Source organism: Notamacropus eugenii, chromosome 2 (assembly GCF_028372415.1).
Source record: "Notamacropus eugenii isolate mMacEug1 chromosome 2, mMacEug1.pri_v2, whole genome shotgun sequence".
NCBI classification, from domain to species: Eukaryota; Metazoa; Chordata; class Mammalia; order Diprotodontia; family Macropodidae; genus Notamacropus; species Notamacropus eugenii.
Genome location: NC_092873.1, coordinates 376,293,625 through 376,317,726, shown reverse-complemented (window position 1 = coordinate 376,317,726; position 24,102 = coordinate 376,293,625). Strand labels below are relative to the sequence as shown.

Below are 24,102 nucleotides of genomic sequence, written 5' to 3'. Positions count from 1 at the left end.
ATCCCTGACCCTGACAAATTGGACATAAAACCATTTGAGGAAATAACTAATTAAAAGGCATTTGAGGCATGAAATGGACCATAAAGAATCAGCAGGGTTTTTATTTATTTCCTTATCCATGGATTTCAGATTTTGGTATGGAAATAATCTGTGATTTCCAAATTGGGGATATAGAGGAGGGTGAATACAGAAGGATTAAGATGGTAGTTAAATATGTGTTTTCATTGCAACCGTGGAAAAGAAGTTAATAAATGTGTTTGACACTTTGCAGGAAATCGGATTTAGTGTACATCATGTGGTTTTAAGTTGAACATCCTTGTTCCCTTTTTCATTCCAGGAGATAGCCTTGCAGAATTCAGATCTACAGGAACAGATGATGGTTTCACAGATTTTAAAACAGCCGACAGCATATCACCACTAGAACCATCAACAAAAGACAAAATGTTTCCAATACCCTTCCCCTCTTTAACTGTACAACAGAAACAACAAACACAAGCTAAAAATCATCTGAACTTGGCAGACCTTGATATGTTTTCTTCTGTTGGTGCCCCTGGTGAGAAACCACTTTCTTTTCCAGATGCATTTAGCTCATCAAAATCATTGTCCATGCGGCCACTCCCAACAACTGCTGGTGTGACCACTACAACATCCGCATCAACTACAAATTCTAGCTTAGCTGATGACTTTGGAGAATTCAGCCTTTTTGGGGGCTATTCTAGTTCAGCATCTGTTGGGGGACAGGATGACTTTGCAGATTTTATGGCTTTCAATAACAGCTCTGGCTTGTCTGAGCAAAAGGCAGATGAGAAATATGGTGTTCTTAAAGAAGAAGCGAGCACTGTGCCTCTGACTGGCAGCACAGGCAGCACAATGAGAAGTGGGCAAAGCTCTTCATCTGCTGCTCCAACCAAATATGATGTCTTCAAACAACTTTCCCTGGAGGGTTCTGGAATAGGTGAGGAGCTGAAAGATAGTACTCCTCCAGGGAAAAGTGATGATGACTTTGCTGACTTCCATTCAAACAAATTTTCATCTCTATGTGGTAATTCAGACAAATCTCTGGTGGAAAAAGTGGTAGCTTTCAGGCATGCCAAAGAAGACTCTGCTTCAGTGAAGTCTTTGGATCTGCCTTCCATTGGTGGTAGCAGTGTTGGCAAGGAGGACTCTGAAGATGCACTCTCTGTCCAGTTTGACATGAAACTGGCTGATGTAGGAGGAGATCTTAAGCATGTCATGTCTGATAGCTCTTTGGATTTGCCCACAGTTAGTGGCCAGCATCCGCCTGCAGCAGGTGAGGAATTGGTGCGATTGCTCTGGTGATAGTCATAGATTTCAAAGATAATTCTGTGTTGCTGATTTACAGTATTAATGCTCTGACCCTTTACCATTGTGAAAGGTTCCTTCATAGCAGACCCCTTAGTTGCCAATATCCCTCTAACACTCTCTAATTGTTGACTTTTTTGACCACTTGCTAAGATTGGATAGTTAAAATACTTTTGTTTTTGAGATCTTACACCAACTTGGTGTCACTAAGGCACATTAACACTTAACAGAGAAACCCAGCACTGACAGGGATTTGAACAAACGTTTTCAGTGTTAGCAGTGCTCCTCCAGTTCTGCCTGTGAGGTTAGTGTATCTCTCTTGCTTTCTCTTGTATTGTGGGTAAATTTTATGGCTTCCAAAAGTGATCAACTTAGTCTTCAAATTAGGTTTACAGAATCACACTCTATGCCAAGAGTAAAAGCTTCAAACTAAATAACTCAGCATTGTAATATGTCCTTTCAAAAAAAAAGGAAGAGAAAAAAAGACTATACTGATACCCTGCGTTTCAGGTACTGGCAAGGAGGCTGTGCATTGTTACTGTCAGTGAAATCACAGTTTTCAGTGTTAGCATTAATGGTATCATTTAATTATAACAAATCTATCAGTGCTAGGATAGATGAGCACTAGCTAGCTGTTTGGGGAAAATCAGAATTAGCTGAATGTATCTTAAGTGGCCCTCTTTAAACTCTCTATGAAGTTAGATGATAGAACAGCATATGAAACAAGTGTATCTCCAGTCTTACTTCATAGCATAAAACTAATTTCCCAAGTGTCCTAGTTTTATTTTTTCTTTTGATATGTACATAGAGAGACAGTTAAACCTATTTTGTGGCCTTTAATAATGAGAAATATCTCAGTATTACTGTATTATTATAAAGAAAGCATTGTGTATTTGAAAGTTTTTTGAATGGGAGGGGGCACACTGTTAACTGTAAGAATTATTACTGTAAGGATCAATTATTTCCATAAGAGAAATTTCTTCCAAGTTTACAGATCTGGACTAAAAATTATATAGTTCTGTAGTTTTGCATCATACGGTATTTTTATGTCAGTAAACAAACCTGGATCTTTCTCTTGGCTCCCTAAGTGTGTACAGAACATGGACAGGACATGTTCCTGTCAAGGGTGCTGAAACCAGGAGCAACAGCAGTTAGCCAAGACATTCACATTTCATGTTGTTGCTTGGCAAAGTGTTCTAAACACAGCAGGCTATCCAAATAGCACCTCATGCTCTTGAATGTTTACTTACTTTTTATGTGCTTTTTCTCAAATATTTTTCTATCTTTTTTTTTCTTTTTGTTCTATACAGTGATTTTGCTTCTTTTTTTTGTACAAGCTAGCTGCTTTGGGGCCATGGCAGTTGACTGCAGACTGCTCTGTTTTGTGAAAATTGTCTTCATTTATATCTAAAAATTATAGCTTGTAACCTGGGTACTAGTCTCTTTGGACACTGAAGTTATTCATTAGAAGCTATTTTTCTGAAAGTAAGTCTGTATTCTTTCACAATGCCAAGCTAAATGTTTTCACAAGGAGAGTTTTACTTCAGCCATTTTCTGTTTTAGTCTTCTGACTGAGCTTGCTCTGATTTATTTGTTAAAATAACCTTCTGTGCTCGTGTTCTTTTATGTATGTTTGGAACATTTCCAGCTTTGAACCTGTAATGTTCAAGCCAAGTCTCTTCAGTTTGCATATATTCTCAAAAGCATATTGTTTCCTCTTCCCTTTGATCTGTAAATTTCCTGTCAGAAAGGAGCAGTATCCCTTTATAGTGGTTAGCAAGGGTTGTTGTCTGACCACCAGGCTAACTGTACTTGCACAGAATTGGTGCATTAAAGTGTTAAATGGAGTCAGTGGCCCTGAATTTTGAAAGCCGATTTGGCTTTACTAATGAACATCCAAGTATCCTACCTTCTGAGTTTGTAGGTTGCATAAATCCTTTAGAAGAGAAATAAGCAGTGGACTTCACTAGAGCTGGTAAAGAGGGAATAAAGTTCAATTTCCAAGGATCTTAATCCTATTGAGTGACCTAAGTTAACTCTGTAAAAGGATACTGTCTCTTTATACTTTGCTATAATTCTTTGTATGGAAGATAGATAATACTAATAACTTTGCCTGATTTCTTGCATATATTCAAGTTAACACTTTAAGTACTTACTGCATATAGTTTTGATTAGAGTGCTTTGATATTTTTCCCCTCTAAATTTAACCTCTTCATTTAAACATTTTGATTAATGTTCAGTCAAGACCGTCTTATTCTATTTTAACTGCAGCAGGAGCTCACCCTTACTTGTAATGTTATTAAAGGGTTAGCCAACCAGCTGCATCGACCTACTTGTGTAGTAGCTCTTCTTTGACATTAAAAATCTTTGTATTTTAATCAATACCTGGTTTTTTGCTGCTTTTCTGATGTCTTTTTTCAATTTAAACATTTTCTGTGTGAATGTGCCTTCTCAGACTTGCGTTAGTATATTCCTCTGCAAATACTGACCTGCATGCTTATTCTGATGACTCCCTTTTGAGCTCTTCTGTATCACTATCTTTTTTGTGATCTGTAAGTCCTGTGTTAATAAATAATACCTTGGCATATTTTGAAAGTGTGGGGGTGTGTGTAATTTGTACCTGGGAAGGATAAAACAGAGATAGAACTTGAACCATACCTAAGTTCAGAGTTCTTTGTTTTGGATTGTCCCAATTCCTGTTTCCTACAGAAATACAGCAGCTGTTTGGGAAGAGGGCATTTTAGATTTTTTTCATTCCATTGATGCAAGTCATTTCACATGCTTTTTGTAGGTATTATACTTGTACTACAGTTCCTTTTAAATATTCAAAAAATATTACCCCTACCTTTTGTAAGTAAGCTTACCGTTACTTTTAATGGAGGGAGGAACCATGTAAGTGGGTTTCATTATTTAATAAATATTGTAAGAGCCTATCCATACACGGTGTGGTGATTTTAATGTTGAGGGGTAGAGAAAAGAATTAATAGTCATTCATTTCAGGATAGCTCATCAAATGGTTTTGACATGACTTTTGGTCACCATAGAGCTGCTCTGAATTTAAATTGATGATCCTTCAGTGAAAACTGCTTACTGCTAATCCCTGGACAACTTCAGGCCTAAATGTGAGCTGGATTCAGAATTAGCTCCTGTGTCCTCTGGTATTTCAGAGCACTTTTTTTTTTTTTTCAAATATCAGAATTTAGTTTGAGGTCCATTTAAGCTTTCATTTATTACTAATAGTCTATGGAACATGGACTCCCCTCACTCCCAAAAATTACTTTGGATGTTTCAAAAAAAATCCATATTTTAAAATATTTTTTATTTTAAAACCAATTTCCAGAGTTACCAATACAACTTTAGGAGACTGTTAGTCAAATGTATATGCTGTTTTTTCCTGTTTTAGAGCAGAATGGAGGAGAAACCTGTAGGTATTGTTTCTTAAGTAAAAATCATGAAAACCTTTAAAAAACCTTGTGGAAGTGGTGAAACATTCTAGGCTAAAGTTTAAATCAGAAGACTCCATTCTTGATTGAAAAATAAAGGAAATTTGACCAAGGCATGAAGTTATAACAAGATAGCTGGAGAAAGGAGTCTACTGTGGTATTGAAAATGAATTTCTGGGAGTGGGGAAGAATTCAGATTATTTGGTATAACCACTTCTAAAGGAGAGAAAGCAGAAGCAGTATTATGGAAAACTCTCTTGCATGTGTATAGCACAGTGACACATAAGCCATCCTTAGAATGTAATTTATAAGTTGTTTCTTTGTAAATTAATGTCCACTATCACAAATTGATAAGTTCATCTTAAAGGTCCTGCAGATTTCTAACAATCAGCAGAGCCTAAAAGACAACCGAAGTGAAAGAGAATCACAAGGAAGGAAGCTGAATTCTCAGCCTGTTTAAAAAATCAAATTATTTTGTATTTCCTAAAGGATGACTTGGAATCTTTTTTTTTTCTCAGTTGAGTACATTAGATAGTTCTGCAAATGCAATAAAAATGCAGTGGAACTTAGTAGAAAATTTATTACGGAAAGAATTCAAATATGGACTATGTGGAATTGCTCCGTCTCTAGGTGGGAGGACTCCTTCACGTTGCCCTCTAGGACAGTTTGTGTCTCTTGCATTGCTGCCCTAGTCAACATAGAATTGGATGGGACAGCGTTCGGAGTTCTGATCAGTTGCCTAATGATGACCACCTTCCTTCTGGTCTTCTCCACTCCTGAGCTGGTGGCATGAATGTGAAAGTTGTCAGCAATCTTTCATCCTCTACTTTTTTTAGGTAGCCTCTTAACACTATCAAACTTAATGCAGGGATACAGAAATAGTAACTTACTTTATGGATTGTATGGATATAAAATAAGTTATGTGTTATTAAATTTATACTAGTCAGTTCAAATGAAAAATGGCAGATTTTATGTATATACGTAATACTAGAAAGCAGTTGTGTGTCACTGTTTAATAGCTTGTCAGAAATCTTCCATGATTTGTCATTCTTGTTTTTTTTTAACAGCACCAATCCCAACAAGTTTGTGACTTTTCATAGACTGATGTAAGACTAGATTTATAATTAGTAGAGAACACCAGACTTTTGGCTGTTCTGAGGTGGTAGTATGAAACTAGGGGAGGAGAGAAACTGAAAATTAACATTACACAGTAGATTGTGATAGATGAAATTAAAAGGATCCTTCTTCCTTGATCCACTAGACATTTTTGGTACTCCATGAAACTGTCCCTAAGATAACAGAATTTATTCTCTGTCCCCATTCCAGAACACTCGTCTTGATTATCTGGACATGTGCCTAGTGTTTTAGAAAAACTCTAAATGGAAATGACTCCCAAGCCCCATGCTTCCCTACAGTAAAAGTAGCAATAGTATAAACTCTTATCTTTTTGTTTGGAGTGTACCTCTTGCCAACATTGATCCAAAATTCAAAATTAGTTTTAAAAATACACTGTTGCTGTTTTAGAAGTCTCATCTTGAAATTGGCTTTTGAAAGTATTGAACTTTTTGTGCACGCAGCGAAAAGAACAAATGTTTCAACTAACATTTGTTGAAGGGAATGTAAATATAGGTTATGGTGGCGATCTCTAATGTTACTGCTGTAGTGCGAGCAAGAAATCCATGGCGAAAAAGCAGATTGTGTAGTCCTTTACTCTGTTCTATCCCCTAGGCACACTGAAGACGTTGATGTTTAGGACATGCATTTAAAGCACACAATTACAAGTACATTCTCTTGAGCTCAACTGTGGCCCAACTTAGTACAATCCAAGAATATTCCAAAACTTGAAATGTAGTCATTGTTCCTGGTTTGTTTTATTGTGTTTCAGACTCTTGCTTTTCTTTCCTTTCTCTGTCGTAATTTGTTGGGTGTAGCTGTCAGATTGAAAACTGAACTATAGAAGTTTCAGTGATTACACGGTATAAAGTAACAGGTCTAACCTTAGTTTGCCAGACAATTTTCCTATCATTTATACTATATCTCTTACAGAAAGTCTTAGCTTGGCAATCTTTTAAGTATTATGAAGAATATTGTACTCCCAAATATATATTGTGTATATTGGGTGAGGAGAGGGGAGGAATGAAGTGCTTTGTAAAATTTACCTTGAAGGAAAATGCATAAATGTCACAGAGATTTTGTACTCCTTAAGCATGGCTAAGATTTTAGCAATCACAATGACGTTCTTGACGATGTCAATAAACAATTTTTAACTTTTTTTAAAGTAAACCAGCATATAAAATAACAATTTTAGCTGGTGATTTTTTCTCCATACTTAGCATTTACACACCAGTTTAGAAAAAGTAAAAGTTAGATGCTTGAAAATCAACTTTGATTTTTAAAACCAACTTTTGATTTTTAAGTAGGTTAACTGCTTGTTATTATAAAATTCTTAAAAGATTTTCTAAGTTTTAGCATGCATTTAATTTGGGATATTTCTGTGATTTATTCCAAAACAAGCTTCTGCTGGTCTCGTTTTCCAATATGAATTGGAATTTGTTGAAGATTTGGGCGTAAAGTTACACAAATAATTTCAGTATTGCCAGCTTAACCATTTAATTAAAATGCTTTTTTATAATTATATGCTGCAATCATCCATGATTTTTTTCAAATTTATTGCCATAATTGCACAAGGGAGCATTTTATTTCCATGGAAACTGGTTTGCAATTTTTAACTGGAGCTAATTTTTCATTAAGTTTGATTTCCAACATCCAGAAAATTTGCAATTTTTGTAGTAGATGGGGTGATAGAAACCAATTCTTAACAGCTTCATGAACCAAAATTGTGCTATATATATTCCAATAAGAAAAATATCCCCGTTCTAAAACATTCTCTTCAACCTGTCGCTTGAAGGCACTGATTACAATTCATTGAAACAACCTTCAATTTAATTTCACCTTATTTGAGACAGTGTACCTGTTGTTACCTTTAAGGAAGAGAGAGAGCATTTATACTGAGGTTTTTCATCATAGTGATAGGCTATCTTCTGTACATTTGAATTCACCATAGATTCAGCCTGATTTTTGAATGAGCCGTAACTGAAGGGGTAACATTTAAAACCCTGTCATTTTGTGAAAGACACTTAATTTTCTAGAAAGCATTCCTTTTTAAGCATTCATTTAAAAAATGCAGATTTTTTTTAAAAAATTTTATCTTAATCCCCTTTACCTAACTGAATTGAGAAAGAGAGATTTGGGATATTGTGTGCAGAGGACTATGGAGATGTCAAGCCTTTTAACCCGGTGTTTCTGGTTATGAAAAAATAACAATCTTGTACACTAGCCTGGCAAAGTGGGATGGTGGGCAACTGTGGATAGTAAATATGGGTCTGAGAAGCTGACATATTACTTGTCTGCCTCACCTGTGTAGTAATCAAGTGAAAAGTGGCACATCTTAAACAATCTCAGCTCATAGGCCCATCCATCAAAGGCATAGGAAAAGACATACTGACAGTACCAACTGCTCCAAATCAGCCATAGCTTCATGGTTACTATTTGAAAACCAGTTAAGAAACCCTTTCACTTTTCCTTCTCTCGCAAGTAGTAGTTTGTTGTTTCTTTTTTTTGACTTGGAAGCCATTTCATTTAAGACACTAAGCCACAATTTAGCTTTGTTTCATTCACAAACATCCACTTCATGTTTTTAGAAGCCCTGTCTAAGCTCTCACTTGTTGGTACCAGCAAAAACATTCCAAGCACATACTTGAATTTTAGATGCTTTGTAATACATTTTCTGGCTTGGGGTTTTCACTTAAAAAAGAAAGAAAGAAAAAGAGAGGAGGAAGAAGAAGAAGAGGAAGAAAAAGTTGAATGAGAAGCAGGCAGCTTGATAAGAACCAGACCTTTGGTTATTAATAACAGTATTATGGGCTAAAATATATGATCGGATTGTTTCCTTCCTCACACCCCGTCACAACGGTGGGAAGCACACAGTGGCCCAAATAATGACTGGGTAAGTAACTGCCTAATTGAAGCTCCACTTAGAACATTTTTGGTTTAGTCTGAAACAAAGTTCTTACTGAATTAAAAGCTAGGGACCTGTATTGACATTTTTACCTTAATTTTAATGTTAGAAATCTTTTCATTTTTCTTTATAATTAGCCTGTATGTATATATAGGCTTTTCTTCTTTCTCTTACTCTCGTGTTCTCTGAGGAGCATTTTCTGGGCAAAGTCAGGACAAAGGCAAATAGTTAAAGTGACAAGTTTGGTTTGGTTTTGGTTTTGGTTTTTTAACCAAATAGTGTTATTAATGTGATTTATATTATATACATAGCTATATATACATTAGTTACAAAAGACCTAAAAATCATAAACAACACATAATTAATAGTCCTTCTATGTGTAGTGGTTTTTTCTTTTTCATATCCAAAGAAAATGGTTTCATATAGTTGAGTATAAACCTCAATCCCACTTTGACCTGAGGTGTACATATAAACCCTAAATTTAGTTTATTTCAACATGACATAAAATTCCAAACCTGATGCTCCATACGTTTCACCTGTGCATAGTTTAGGGTATTCTGTTTAAGTAATGAGCACTTCTTTAATTGCGGGGTCGTATTTTCCTTTCAGATATCGATGACTTAAAGTATGCTCCTTTCGGGACTTATGGTAGCAATTCTGCAGTGAGTGTCCTTGCAAGCTGGGACTGGCCGGACAGGGAGGATGCGTCTCCCAGCAGAATGCTCTCTGCGTTTGTCCTGTCAGCAGGAAGTGGTTCCTCCTCAGCTACTTCAGTTCTTCAGAAGAAAGAGACTTCATTTGGCAGTTCAGAAAACATTACCATGACAACAGTTTCCAAAGTGACGACCTTTCCAAGTGATGATACTCTTCCAGAGGCTACATTTTCAGCTTTTGAAAACTTTAAAAATAGTACTTCCCAACCCATTGAACAAAGAGACATTGAGAGTGGGGATTTCATAAAAACACAGGACCTACCTGCAACTGAACAGAGACAAGAAACCATGTATTCAGTGTCAGTTGCCAGTGGCATGCCTCAGGAAACTCCAAAAGAATGCCCTGATGACTTCGGAGAATTTCAAAGTGAAAAGCCCAAAATCAGTAAATTTGACTTCCTGATGGCTAATACGCAAAGCAAGATGAAATCTAGTGAAGAAATGATCAAAAATGAACTGGCTACTTTTGACCTCTCTGTTCAAGGTGAGCCAATTAAGGGCAGATTTTGCAGGTTTTGCCTCTTGGTGTTATATATCCTTTCTTAATTATAAATATTTTTATTTCCTATTACCAATGAAAGAAACATTTTCTTTTTTTTAATTCAATTTATTTTATTTCCTATTCTAAATTCTCTCCCTCCTCCCTTCCCTACCCACTGAGAAAGCAGGAAAAACAAAACCCATTACAAATTTCCACATTAAACATGTCCAAAAAAAAGAAAAGTAATAGAAGAAAGTATGCTTCAGTTTGTACTTAGAGTCCATCAACTCCCTCTCTGGAAGTGGATAGCTTATTTTCAGGGGTCCTGTGGAATTGTGGTTGGTCGTTATATGGATCAGAGTTACTAAGTGAAAGAAACATTTCCTAGCCATAAAATTAGTGTCTACAGGAAAAGGCTGAATGATTTTCTTTAGGACTGAGCTGAGGCCAGTAGGACAAATACAGTCAGATAAGGTGTTCAGTGGGCTAAAAAAACCTAGAGAATAGTATGTAGCTAGTTAGTTCATTTGGTTAGAGTACTGCCAAGGAAACCAATGTGTCATACATAGGTTTGATTTTCTTGTATACACCTCTTAACTCTATCTTGCAAACAGATGCTTTCAGGAGATTGGGAGAAGTGAATCAGTAGTAAATTCACTATTTCTGGTCTTAAAAAAAACAAAGGCATATGTCCTACTGATAATGGAAAAGGAACCATGGCCCCTTGAATTGATGTCAAAGAAGGAAGATTGAAAAACATCAGTGTGTCGTTTCCCAGACAGAATGAATGGCATAATGAAATTTGTATTTCAGAATACTGAAAGATGTAAATACTTAAAAGAAAAAAATTTTTTGGTCTAAGATTCCCCTGAGTTTGCAAGTAGAGTCTAAAGTCATGAAACATTAAGTAATAGCAGCCCTCTGACTGCACTTTCAAAATTTCTTAGGTTCTCACAAGAGAAGTTTGAGCCTTGGTGATAAAGAAATAAGCCGTTCCTCTCCATCTCCAGCTTTAGAGCAACCTTTCAGAGATCGTTCCAACACTCTAAGTGAAAAGCCTGCTCTGCCTGTTATCCGGGATAAATACAAGGACCTAACTGGGGAGGTCGAAGTAAGTATGGTTACTTGATAACAGGAGACATGTAAATTGCCTAAGCTTTCCTCCTTAGGAGGTGACACTTTTATCATTTCACATAAAAAAAAGGTGTTTCTTGAGAAACTTGAGAAAATTTTCTTTATTACTGTGATTTCATTGGAAGAAGCATCACCTGCAGTGAAGGTGATATAATGAAAATATTAATCCATTTGTCAATCTCCTTCTCAAAAATAGCATCCTGTGAATGGAGTCAATGTGTGACTCAGACTGTATTGCTGGGATTCTTAGGGTGGGAAGTTGTACCCTTCTGAATACTCAAATATTACCATTTCTGGCAATTTAAATTTATTGGAAGGTGCATCTTAGCCACTATAGTTAATAGTTTTACAATCATTATAACTCTGAAGCACAGAAGTGATGTGGTGCTTGTATTTTTATTGGTATAATATCATGGCAGGAGCACTGGATTTGGAATCAAAGGCCATGTGTTCATATTCCATTTCTGCTACTTAACTATCTGTGTGACCTTGGTGGGGCAGGGGGCGAGGAGAAACATTCTGGATCTCAGTGTTCCTCGATCTGTAAGTTGAGATTATATTAGATGATCTATATCTAAAATCCTTTCTAGCTCTAAATGCCATGATCCCAGTCAGAATCATGACTAGTCACATGGCTTTTATTATAAATAAGAGTCATCATGTCTTAGTCTGTAGACACACTATGGTTTTCTTTCAGCAAATATTTTCAAAGCAACTGGTCCAAATATTGTGGACTAATCACTTAAACTTTCTGAATTTTAGTTTCTTTATCTGTAAAATGAGGATTATAAGAGCACCTACCTCACAGGGTTGTTGTGAGAATCAAATGAGAAAATATTTAAAATCAAATTAAGCAAACCTTAATGCTCTTTATCAATGTAAGCTGTTATTGAACATGAACACCACGATGAAAATGTTGAAATGCTACTCCTTCATATTATAAAAATTGTTAAATACCTCCAGGTTTAAACTGGTAGATCATCTATTACTGACCACAAAAATCCTCAGACTTCTCAGTCCTAGTGGCCTCCCTCTCATCCCTATTTCAGCCCCACAGAGACACGGCAAAGCTAACACCTGACCAGCTCTTAAGAGTTTTGCCCCATCCAAGATCTGGAGCTTTGAAATTCTGCTTTTTGACCATAGCCTCCTTTCCTACTTCTACTCTCATTCTGAAACCTACTTTTAGTCCTTGTCACGACCTTCTGATTTCTCTGTTCTTGAACATCAACAAAGAACATAGTGAAACTGAGCTAATTTCACCCACTACAAATTTGTGGTATAATTACAGCTAGACTTTTATTGCTGTTTGATGAGCATATTGTACTTGCCTTTTTTTCTTTCAGTCTAACATTTATTTTCTTTCCCACCACCTTCATTGAGGATAAAAGAAAAACATTTGCAACAAACATTCCATCAAGCAAAATAGATTCTCCCTTCCTGACCTCCTATCCATACCTTTCAGTGACTTATTCAGACCTTCTCTTCTTTCTTGTTGATGCTAAACATGCACACAACCCCATACTTAGAGCAGAGAACAAAGCCTCTTATTTTTCTGAGAAGATTGAGGCCATCAATGGATGTGCGGCCTTACTTTGTCTCATTCAAACCTCAACAATATTTGACCCTATCTCTCTTCCTGCCCTCGCATCACAGACTTGCTTTCCTACTTCCTGTTAAGTCGTCTATCAGTACCTTTGATCCCACTGCTTGCTGCTGTCACTCCCCTGTAATTCTCATCCAGCAGCTAGTTCAACATGGCTCTTCCACATCTGCCCACAAACATGTAAGCTTCCCCAACCTAAAAGAGCCTTCTCATAATCCTTAAAATCCATGCCATTACTTGCTGTTGCACACATTCTCCTCTACTCCTGCAGCAGAATTTACATTCCCACCATCTACTGAAATTGTTTTCTCAAAGGCCGCCCCTGATGATCTGATCATCCAATTCTGCGGCCTTTGTTTAGTCCTCATTCTCCATCATTGCTGCTTTTGATACTATCGACCATCCAGAGCTAGCAGTGGGTATTCTCTTCACTTGACTTCAGAGATGGGTGGATCATTAAGGCAGAGATCATCTGTAGGAAGATAAAGGTGGGGATTTAGAACTCAGAAGAAAGGTCAGGACTATGGGCACAAATTTGGGACTTTGTTAGCATAGAGTTGGATAGCTGAGACTGCTATGAGTGAGAGTATATAGCTTACTCCCTTGCTTTTCTAAAGATCATAGGCCTGGAGTTAGAAGGAACCTTAGAGGTTATCTATTCCAAGCCCTTTATTTTACTAATGAGAATAAAGCCAGAATGTTCAGTGATTTGCCCATCATCACACAGAACCAAGATTCAACTCAACGACTGGGTTCCAAATTCAGCGGGTGTTTTTTCTTCATTATGCCACATTGTCCCCTCATCCCTTGAACTGCTTCTTTATATCGTTTAAAGAATTTCCCTAAACAGTTGTTCCTTGACCTATTTTTTGTGCACTCTTTCTCCCTTGGCAGTCTCACTCATAGCAGTCTCAGCTATCCAACTCTATGCTAACAAAGTCCCAAATTTGTGTCCGTAGTCCTGACCTTTCTTCTGAGTTCTAAATCCCCATCTTTATCTTCCTACAGATGATCTCTGCCTTAATGATTCACCCATAGTCAAACTCAGTGTATCCAAAAAAAAAATTGTCATCTTTCCTCTAAATTTGCGCCTTCAACCATTTCTTTCTATAGCCCTTACATTCATCTGCACTCTCCCACATTTGGAACCTCTTGGAGTTAACTTGGAATCTTCCTCTTTTCTCACTTCTCTCAGCCATTCAGTTGTTAGGTCCTCCTATTCTAGGGGAAATATCTGTCTCCTCCCTATTATCATTGCAGTCACCATAGTAGAGGCCTTTATTATGGTCAACTTGAGCCATTGCTCCTTAGAAATCTTCCTACCTCTGCTCTCCTTTCCCAGTACTTCACAAAGCTGCTAGTATAATTTTTCCTTATGCGTAAATCTTCTTATGTCAATCCTCTCCTCAAACTTTGCTGTGGATCCAAAGTAAAGTTCAAACTTCTCTACCTGACATTTCAAGTTCTTCTACAATCTGTGTTTTTTGTTCTTCTATTAGATTGTTAGATCCTTGAGATTAAATACTTTGATTTAGCCAAACTATTATCTTCCTCAATATCTAGTACAGTGCTTTTGCACATAGAAAGTGCTTAAATGTATTTAGATGCTCTGATGTTGCTTTTATTTGTAAGAGAGTAAAAGTCTTCAAAGGTCAAGCCATTAATATATGATCTATAATGATCATGAGGAAACTTTCTTATGTCCATTGAATTAAAATTACTTAAAACAGAAATACAAAGCAGGGTGTCCGGCTTGCCCATTGCCCTTTTAAGATAGTCTTTTCTTTTTTTAACAGGAGAATGAAAGATATGCTTATGAATGGCAGAGGTGTTTGGGAAGTGCTTTACATGTGAGTATATAACTTTCAGTTAAGAGGCCTTCAAATACATAATTTTTTTTTCCTGTGATCATATTTTACCCTCCATAGGACTGGATAAGGATATTCAAAAGAGAGAACTGGAGTAATACCCTATTCCGGTGACTAGAGCAGCATTATTGGTGTCAGATAGCCCATCCCAAAATGAAATTCTTTGAAAATTCATCCATCTAAATGAGACATCTCGTACAAATATGTTTGGCTTACCAAACCAATATTCCTTTATCCCAAAACACAAAGTTTATCTCTGTAAAGCGGGCAGGTGAGAGGGTGAAGAGGAAAAGACAGTGACAGGAGGACAGGAGCAGCAATCTGATTTCTTCATGATTTGATAGAATTCAGAGGATGATGGGATATATTACAAAGAGCACTCCATTTGAAATTAGAGAATAAATTCCAGTCCTGCCTCAGATACTACCTACCTTTGTGACCTTGGACAACTCTTTTGAACTTTCTGAGAGCCTCAGTTTCTTCATATATAAAATAATGGGAATGGATTAGATGATCTCTAAAGGGCCTTTCCAGCTCTTAAATTTCATAATCTTTAAAAACTTTTTTATAAGTTATGGATCACACAGGTCTGTATTTCAATAGAAAATTATGTAAAAATATATTGACCACCAGGCTTATTGACCACTCTTATCTTCTGGCTATTCAATTTGGTTGAATAATAATAGTAAATTTATTTTTGTGTTACTATTAGCCATTTTTGAATACATTTTTATTGATTTTTTTTTTACATCACTTAAATTTCCAAGTATAACCATTCCCCTCCTCCCCACCCCAACCAGAAAGCCATCTTATATAACAAAGAGAAAATGATAACCAGCAAAACTGATTTATACATCAAAAAAATTGAAAATATATTAAATGTTTCATACTTATGGACCTCTCACTTCTGCAAAAGAGTTAAGGAAGGTGTCTTCTCAAATTTCTTCCTTGGGGCTGTGGTTTTTATTTATAATTTTGCAGTATTCACTTTTGATTGTGTCATTGATCACTTTTTTCTGAGATAATCTAGTGACATTGTCATATCATGTCTTTTAGATCATTAAGAAGGCAAATGACACTCTAAATGGAATCAGTAGTTCATCTGTTTGCACAGAAGTAATTCAGTCAGCACAGGGCATGGAATACTTATTAGGTATGTAACTTTGTGTTTTCTTATTGAACATGGTGCTTTAAATTTTCATTGTTTCATATATGCTATGAAGCATTTTTTATTAAAAAAAACCTCAAGCCAGATATAATTCATGTTAGAGTGATATTTACAAATGGGGAAAATGAGGACACAAAAGCATCCCAGGATAGTAATAAAATGGGAGTAAGATCAGAAATTGTGGCTTCTGGATTCTTACTGTGTCACTTAAGTTTCTTCCCCTAACTAGACTTTGTGTTCCTCCTTCAGTCAGGTTAATACAACTCCCTGAATGTCAACAGATGAACCCTAAAAGATGCTAAGAAGGATCCACGAAGTATCCAGACTTGCATGGTGCCTTTGGGGAGATTCTTGAATTGTGGGGCTTTGTAAAGAAGGGCCAGTGAGGCATATGACTCTATTGTGATACTGACTCTATTAACTCTTTGTTTCAGCAAAGGTATTACCCAGGTGTAATGCTACTTGCCTCTTCACTTGGCGTTTAAAACCTTTACTCTCTCCTACTGACAGGTGTTGTTGAGGTATACAGAGTAACCAAACGTGTGGAGCTAGGGATCAAGGCCACTGCAGTGTGTAGTGAAAATCTCCAGCAGCTGCTGAAAGACATTGATAAGACATGGAACAACCTCATAGGGTTCATGTCACTTGCCACACTCACGGTAAGACCATCCTGTCTGATGCTCTCTTCCCCAGAAATTTTGTTCTTAAAGTAGAGAGGGGCTTTCTTTTGGCATGTTATTAGTAGTTATGCTGCACATTTCACTATCTTTGTAACAGGAAAGTGGTGACATTTTTTGGTAGGTGAATTGGCTCCTGAATGTCTCTGAAGATGTAACATCATGTAACAAAAAGAGGAAAATCATTTTTAATGTTAGCAGTAGGAAGGATGGGACTTCACCCAAACTACCAGAGAAGTGTTTTGGCCCATGGGTGAACCTGATTTATTTATTGCTCCTACCAGAAGACAAAATGAATACAAAGTGAGAAAGAGAAAGAGAGAGAGAAAACAGAAAACTTAATGCACTTCAGTCTCAAATTTATATTTACAAGACTTGAATTATTGGGATCTGTCTTGAAAGTAGCAATATTCTGCGATTATATAATTAATCAGGGGCAATGATAGTTGGTGCAGTGAGTAGAGAGCTATTCAGCATCAGAGTGACCTAGATTCAGGTCCCACTTCTGACATGCTGAATGTTCAGGAGAGATTTGGAACAATAGCAGAATGGATGGACCAAGCTGGGCTTTTTTGAGGATGAGCGAGACATGGGCATATTTATAAGCAATAAGAAAGCTGTCAGTGGACAGGAAGAGATTGAAAATAAGTGAAAGAGTGGGGTTGGCAGAGGGGGCAAATCTGTTGGAAGAGACAGGATGGAATGGGATCATATGAGCAGGTAGTGCTTGACCAGGAGAAGGGCCATCAGCCTCATTATGTGAGATTGATTTATAGGAGGAGATAGTGGCAGAAGGTATCTAAGTCATGTGAAATAAGGAGAGGGAGCTCCCAACAGATGGTCTCAGCTTTTTCTTTAAAATATGAGGCAGGATTTTCATATGAGAGGATGGAAGGAAGCATGGGAGGTTTGAGAAGGAATGAAAAGGTTTGGAAGAGCCACTATAAAGAGTTGGGATAGTAAGTTATTTAGGGAAGTGTAGAAGGATTGCCTAGCAGCAGTGAGAGTCTAGTTGAGGTTATATAAAATAGATTTGTAGTCAACCCAGTCAGCACGGTTCTATGATATTTTTCTACCTTTGTTCAGCAGCAGCATGTGTGTAGGAGGGAAGATGGCAGATGGTGGGAGTGATACAAGGCTGAGGCTACAGGGTCAAAATCAGCAATATGAGAAGACAATAATGTGGAGTTGAACTGATTCACAAAAAGGTCAAGATGGGGGAAGCAAAGAGAGTAGAGCTGGTACCAGGGGTGTTGGCCATGGAGAGGGGTTGGGGGATTGGAAGTCACAGTGGACCAAGAGTATGGTTTAGTATTGGAAAGCAGAAAGGTAGAAACCCAATAAATTGTGATCAGATAAGATAATTTCAGAGTTCATAAACAAAGAGCCAATACATTTTTGGGTGATGGCATGATCAAGGGTGTGATTTTCTTAGTGTGTGACTGAGCCAGTGGGGTAGAAGAACAAGTCAAGGGAAATGAAAGTTGTCTCCTTTACCAGACTTTTGTCATATGATGCCCATTAACTTTCATATCCCACAGAACTCTGTCCTGAATCCTTTTCTCTCTCCCCTCTATGCTACTTCACTTGGTGATCTCATTAGCTCCCGTGGATTTAATTATTATCTCTGAAAATTATTCTCAAATTGACTTACCTGACCCTAACATCTGACTTCTGGTCTAACATCTCTAACTGCCTGTTAGTTGGAGTCACCTGTTATCTTGAACCAAAAGTGCAGTAGTAGACATCTTAAATTCAACATATCCAAAATTGAACTCATCTTTCCTCCTAAACCCTCTCTGCTCCTGTCTTTCCTGTTACCATAGAGAGCAACACCATCTTCCCAGTCCCTCAGGCTCCCATGCTAGGTGTCATTTTCAACTCCTCACTAACTTTTAGTCTCTATATCCAGTCAGGATAGATAGATAGATAGGCTGTTAATTTCATATTTGCAACAGCTTCTCTCTTGACACTGCCACCCCCGTGCAGGTCCTCATCACCTCCCATTTGTACTGTTACCTGCTCTGCATTCCTCAAGTCTCTCCCCATTCTAGTCCGTTGTCAGTTGTCAGAGATCTTCCTAAATTACAAGTAGGATCATATTACTTCCCCTACTCAATAAATTCCACTGTCTCCCCATGACCACTAGGATCAGATATAAAATCCTTTGGCATTCTTTTGTAACCTAGCACCTCTCCCTTACTGCTGCCTTCCCCACCTTCCAGTTTTCTTATACCTTATTTTCTCTCTCTCCTTCTCCTCTCTCTGTCTCTCTTTCACACACACTCCTACATAGTCTTTGATCCAGTGACACCATTCTGTTTTATATTCCTTGAACAAGACACTCCCATCTTCCAACTCCAGATACTTTCTCTAGCTGTTCCCTTTGCCTGAAATGTTCTTCCTCCTCAACTCTGCCTCCTGGCTTCCCTGGCTTGCTTCAAGGCCCAGCTAAAATATCACTTTCTATAGGGAGCCTTCTCCAAACCTCTTCTTTTTAGTGCCTTCCCTCTGTTGATTAGCTCCTTTTTATCTTGTATATGGTTGTTTATATATATGTTTGCCTGTTGTCTCCCCAATTAGACTGTGAACTCCTGGAGGCCAGGGAGTGACTTTTGCCTTTCTTTGTATTAGCAGAGGGCTTACTGTTTGATGACTGATAGACCAGCCCTCACTGCTGCAGCAGCTGAGACTCTTGAGTTGCAGAAAGAGTTTTGATCCATATTGAGAATGGGCCCAGACCTTAAAGAGTTTATAAGAGGATGCTCAATAGAAAGAGTAAACACTGCTTACCTTCTCACTGGGGGTAGGGGAGAGACTAGAGGGAAGGAGAAAATTTGGAACTTACTTTTACTTTGAAAAGTAAAAAAAAAAAAAAAATATTAAAAAAAACTTTAAAATCTTTTGTTGCCAGTATCAGTATACAAGCATTTATTAATCACTTACTCTATTCTGCGCATGTGCCAGGATTAAATTCCATATCCTCAGAATTTAAGAATGTTGTATTTTTTTTTTTTTACCAAGACCAATTTATTGATAGGATCTCTGAGATTTATTCAATGAATGGCCAGTCAATGAGCTGTGTTGCTAAGGACTCCAGTGGAGTCACAATAAAGGAAACAGTTGTTACAAAGTTAAGGTAATATCATGTCCTGGGAGTGACAGCATTTGAACTCAAAGGACTTGGGTTCAAATGCTGCCCTGCTTTCTTTTTTTTTTCTTAAAGTTACTGGCTAGTTCTTAGCTTTCATTTCCTCATCTATAATCAGTAAGTGGTTGGACAAAATGATCTCTGAGGTCCATCTTCTCCAGGTTCAATCATAGGTAGTTTCTTTTAATTGGGTTACTTAATTTAGTAATGCAGGTAGTTAAGAGAAAAAGCAATCTCACTCTGCAGAGAGGATACTCTAGAATTCATCAGTTATCCACACTTGTATCTGTATCAGTGAGGAATCTTGTGATATCCCTATTAGTGTTCCTTCCTCCCTCTCTATCCTCTCCACGTAGGGCCAGCCCCAGGCTTCTAGGAAAGTATTCAAATGATCAAATTGTGTGACTCAAGACCCCAGATTTGGAGAAGTGGAATCAAGTTACTTCACTTTGTAGCAAAAGAGAGGTATAACAGTTGCAGATTGCTGTTTGGTGTACTTGGCAGAAATGAGTGGGCAAGGCTGTTCTGCTTCTTAGGCTTTTGTTGATGCTTTTTGACCACAGTTTTTTTTAAAGCCATCTTTGCATTAAGATTCCAAGGTGCTTTGATTTTACATCAGTCATGTCACTTTGTAGTAAGTCCTTAGGTCATATTAATTCTGTGAAAATTAGAAAATTAGATTTCTATACAGAAATCTCCAGAAGAAGCCTCTTGCTGTTCTCTTGTGGTACTCATGCTTGGAAAGAAAAAATAGATACATTTACAAAATAGTTGGCAAAAGCATAGTTATTTTAAGGTTCTTTTGAAAGAAAAGATAACATGAAATTTCAGGATGTGGTAGTATTTTGTCAAAGCTCCATTTGAATTGTCCCATCCTATTATGTTTTGGAAAATGAGCTATATTTATTGAACCATCCTATACTATATTGATGTCAAATTCAAACAAAAACAGATCCCTACTGCCCACATGCTGACTTAAAAAAAACACACACAAATTAAGTGTCTTTGTTATATTGCATTTTTATTTATTTTGTTAAACATTTCCCAATTTATATTCAAATCTGATTCTAGAACACTGAGAGTTCTTCCCTCACACCCCTTCCCATGCAGCCTGTGGGCCATAAATATGACATAACTGCTCTATGGAGCCTTTCTGGATCCTAGTGCTTTTGCTGGTGCCATAGTGGAAAGCATGCTTATTTAGTGTCTAGGGACCTGGGTTTGATTCTTGGCTCTGGCTCTTACTTCCTGTGTAACCTGGAGCAAGTCATCTAGCCTCCTCATTTGTAGAATGAGGGCCATGTACCAGATGGCCTCTGAGGTCTCCTTCTGCTCCAAGTCTAAAATCCTCTCCATGACTCTCTCTGACAGGATCCAATGACAGGCTCTCTTGGGGCTCCTAAAATTCAAGTGTCCCATGTTTAAAGGGAATTTGGTTTCTTCTAAATCAGAAAAATTCCCAGATACTGTAATTGTCCCATACCAAGAACAGCATAACTATAGTGAGTTGGTTGTAGGGGACAGGAATAGAATTTTCTTGTATTTGCCATTTTGAGTGAGGGGCTCAGGATCCTCTAACTGGAAAGTTTTTTGCTCAGTTAATGTCAGCTGTAAATTCATCAGTCCTAGCTAAGGATAGTTTGTGTATGGCAGAAATTCCTACTTTCTATTTCAAATAGCGTCACAAAGATTTGGGGATTTGAGTAAAGAGCGGGCTTGAAAAGGGAGAGAGGTAAGAGACTAGTTAAGAAATTACTGTGGTAATCTGGGAGAGAGAAACAGAGGACTAGAATAGAGAAGAAGGGATGATGGGACATACTTTGTGGAAATAAAATCAACAGGACTTATCTGATGTTTGGATTTAGAGAAAGGGAAGTCAAAAATAATAATAATAGATATATAGCACTATGTGCCAGGCACTGTGCTAAGTGCTTTTGTCAACATTATCTCATTTTATCCTCACTGTTATCCTTGTTTTATAGATAAGGAAACTGAGGCATGCAGAATTTAATTGACTTGGCCAACACCACACAGCTAGTAAGGGTCTGAGGCTGGATTTGAACTCAAGTCTTCCTGAATCCCACTGCACCCCCTAACTGATCCAGAAAACTAGCTTATAAGCCTGAGTGACCAGGAGGGTTAGGAGTGCCTTAAACAGAATCAGGATAATTGAAATGAGAGGCATTATCTTTGGAGAAAGAAGGCTAGTTTTGGACCGGTTGTATTTTGGTCCTAGTGGCACATCCAGGCAGAGATGTTTAGCAGCCAGCTGAAAATTAAGGACTAGAACTCAAGAGAAAAAGTAGTACTAGATAGAGCTGAGAGCCTTCTGCCTAGGTGGTAATTGAACCTATGGCCATACATGAGATGACCGTAAGAAAAAGGGTGGAAAAAAGGGTAAAGTCAGAGCCTTGGGGACACCCACAATCTTAAGCCAAAAGAGGAAAAAGATGGGTCATTAAAGTGGTAATCAGGAAAAGCAGAAGTGATACTAGAGCATGAATAAGGGGACCGAGGAACCAGTAAGGGATGAGGATTTCTGTAGGGATTAAGTAATCCAAGGTCATGATGCAAGTGAAGTATAGATAAAAGAGTCAGAGAGTGTGCTTTGGTGGCAGAGTGGATAGAGCACTAGATTCTGTAAGGAAGAATTCTGTAAAGAAGGTCAAGTTTAAATCTGGAGTCAAACACTTTACCACTCTCAAGTCATTTAACCTCTGTCTGCCTCAGTTTTCTCATTTGTAAAATGGGGCTGATGATAGCCTACCTGTCAGGGTTGTAAGGATCAAGTGAGATATTTATAAAGTGCTTATTAGCATAATGCCTGGCATAGTAGGTACTTAATAAGTGCTTGTTCCCTTTCCTTCCTTTCAGATTTTACTCCATTTTCCTAGAAACTGAATTGAGTCAGTGTATTCATGAAGTGAGGAGTCTTTATTAGCATGAAATTTCACTACACAGTAATATGTTTCAGACTGTACTCTGAACCCTAATACATATCTAATTACTCATACTCTTATAACTATAATTGCTTTTACTCCAAGTTTGCTTTGGCCAAACAGTCGGCTTTCTTTGCTCAGATGCTTTGCAAGGTTGTAACCAAATTGTTTTTTGATAATGCAGGAAGGAAGGATCCCCCTCAAAGATCCTTTGCTATGTAGAATTAATCTGTATAACACATGCCTGTCAGTTCTGTGCAAAACATTACACTGCCTCTCACTCATATCTCATATCTCACTTAGACCTTTCTGGTAAGTAGCCTCCTAACTGATCTTCCTGTTTTCAGTGACTCTCCTCTGAGGCATGGTGGTATAGTGGATAGAGCACTAGGCCTGGAGTCAGGAAAGATCTGAATTCAAATCTGGCCCCACCTACTGAATATGTGACTCTAAGCAAGTCACTTAACATTATTTTCCTTAGTTTTCTCAACTGTAAAATGAGGGTGATTAATAAAGGACCCACCTCAAAGGGTGGTTGTGATGAAATCATATTTATAAAAAGCACTTAGCATGGTGCTTGGCACATAGCAGGAGCTACATACTTTTTCCCTTCTCTTCTTCTCCAGTTCATCCTCTAAATTAATGTTCTTGAAACAATTATGCTACTGACCTTGCTCAGAAATTTCCCCATTGATGCAGATAGGCAGCTTTCAGATGAAGAAAATCAAGCTATCAGTAGACATGAAAAATTCTCTAAAACAATAATAATAAGATAAGTACAAATTTTAAAAATCCTCATATCCATCAGATTAGCTAAGTTAACAAAAAAGGAAAATAACAAATAATGGAGTGACTGAGAATGACTGGGAAAATAGATACATGAACACATTAATGGTGGAGCTGTGAACTCCATTTCTGAAAAGCAATTTGAAACTACACACCAAAAGCTACTAACATAAAGTGTGCATAATACCTTTTGACTCAGCAATACCATTAATTACATCTATTCTGCAGAGACCCAGGAAAGAGGAGAAAGATCCTTACGTACAAAAAAAATATTCAGAGTGGCAGCAAATTGAAAACTGATGGGGGTTCCCCAACTTGGGGGTTCCCCATCATTTGGGACGTGGCTGAATGAGTTATGCTGTATGTATGTGATGGAATGATACTGTGCTGAAGTAATTACTATAAATGAGGCAGTTTCAGAGAAACCTGGGAAGATCTGTATGAACTGATACAAAATGAAGTGAGCAGAATCAGAAGTTAAAGAAAAAATTTTGAAAGATTTAGAAATTCTAATCGATACAATGACTAATCAATTCCAGAGAACTCATGATGAAACATGCTGCCCCTCTCCAAATAGATAGAGGCTAGACTCAGGGTATGTTTTTTTGACATGTCCAGCATGATAATTTATTTTACTCTACTATATATATGTTTACAAAAAAGGTTTTACTTTTCTTGCTTTTTTAATTTGGGATTGGGGGCAAGGGAAAAAGAAGGATAGGAGATAATACAGATCTAAGAGTTTTAAGTTTAACTTAAGTTTTAAATTTAATTTAAAACAATAAAGTACAGATC

The 24,102-nt window shown here is 37.4% G+C and overlaps 1 protein-coding gene across 6 annotated transcripts in view; it reads left to right on the top strand.

Moving 5' to 3' along the window:
* Window positions 1-24,102, top strand: part of SYNRG (synergin gamma) — an 88,659-nt gene that overhangs the window by 55,875 nt on the left and 8,682 nt on the right. For all 6 annotated transcript variants that reach the window (XM_072646968.1, XM_072646967.1, XM_072646965.1 and 3 more), the window contains 6 exons: window positions 338-1,291; window positions 9,394-9,981; window positions 10,926-11,089; window positions 14,515-14,568; window positions 15,643-15,739; window positions 16,265-16,413. In XM_072646968.1, coding sequence (XP_072503069.1) covers window positions 338-1,291; window positions 9,394-9,981; window positions 10,926-11,089; window positions 14,515-14,568; window positions 15,643-15,739; window positions 16,265-16,413 — 2,006 coding nt within the window. The remainder of the gene's footprint in view (window positions 1-337; window positions 1,292-9,393; window positions 9,982-10,925; window positions 11,090-14,514; window positions 14,569-15,642; window positions 15,740-16,264; window positions 16,414-24,102) is intronic.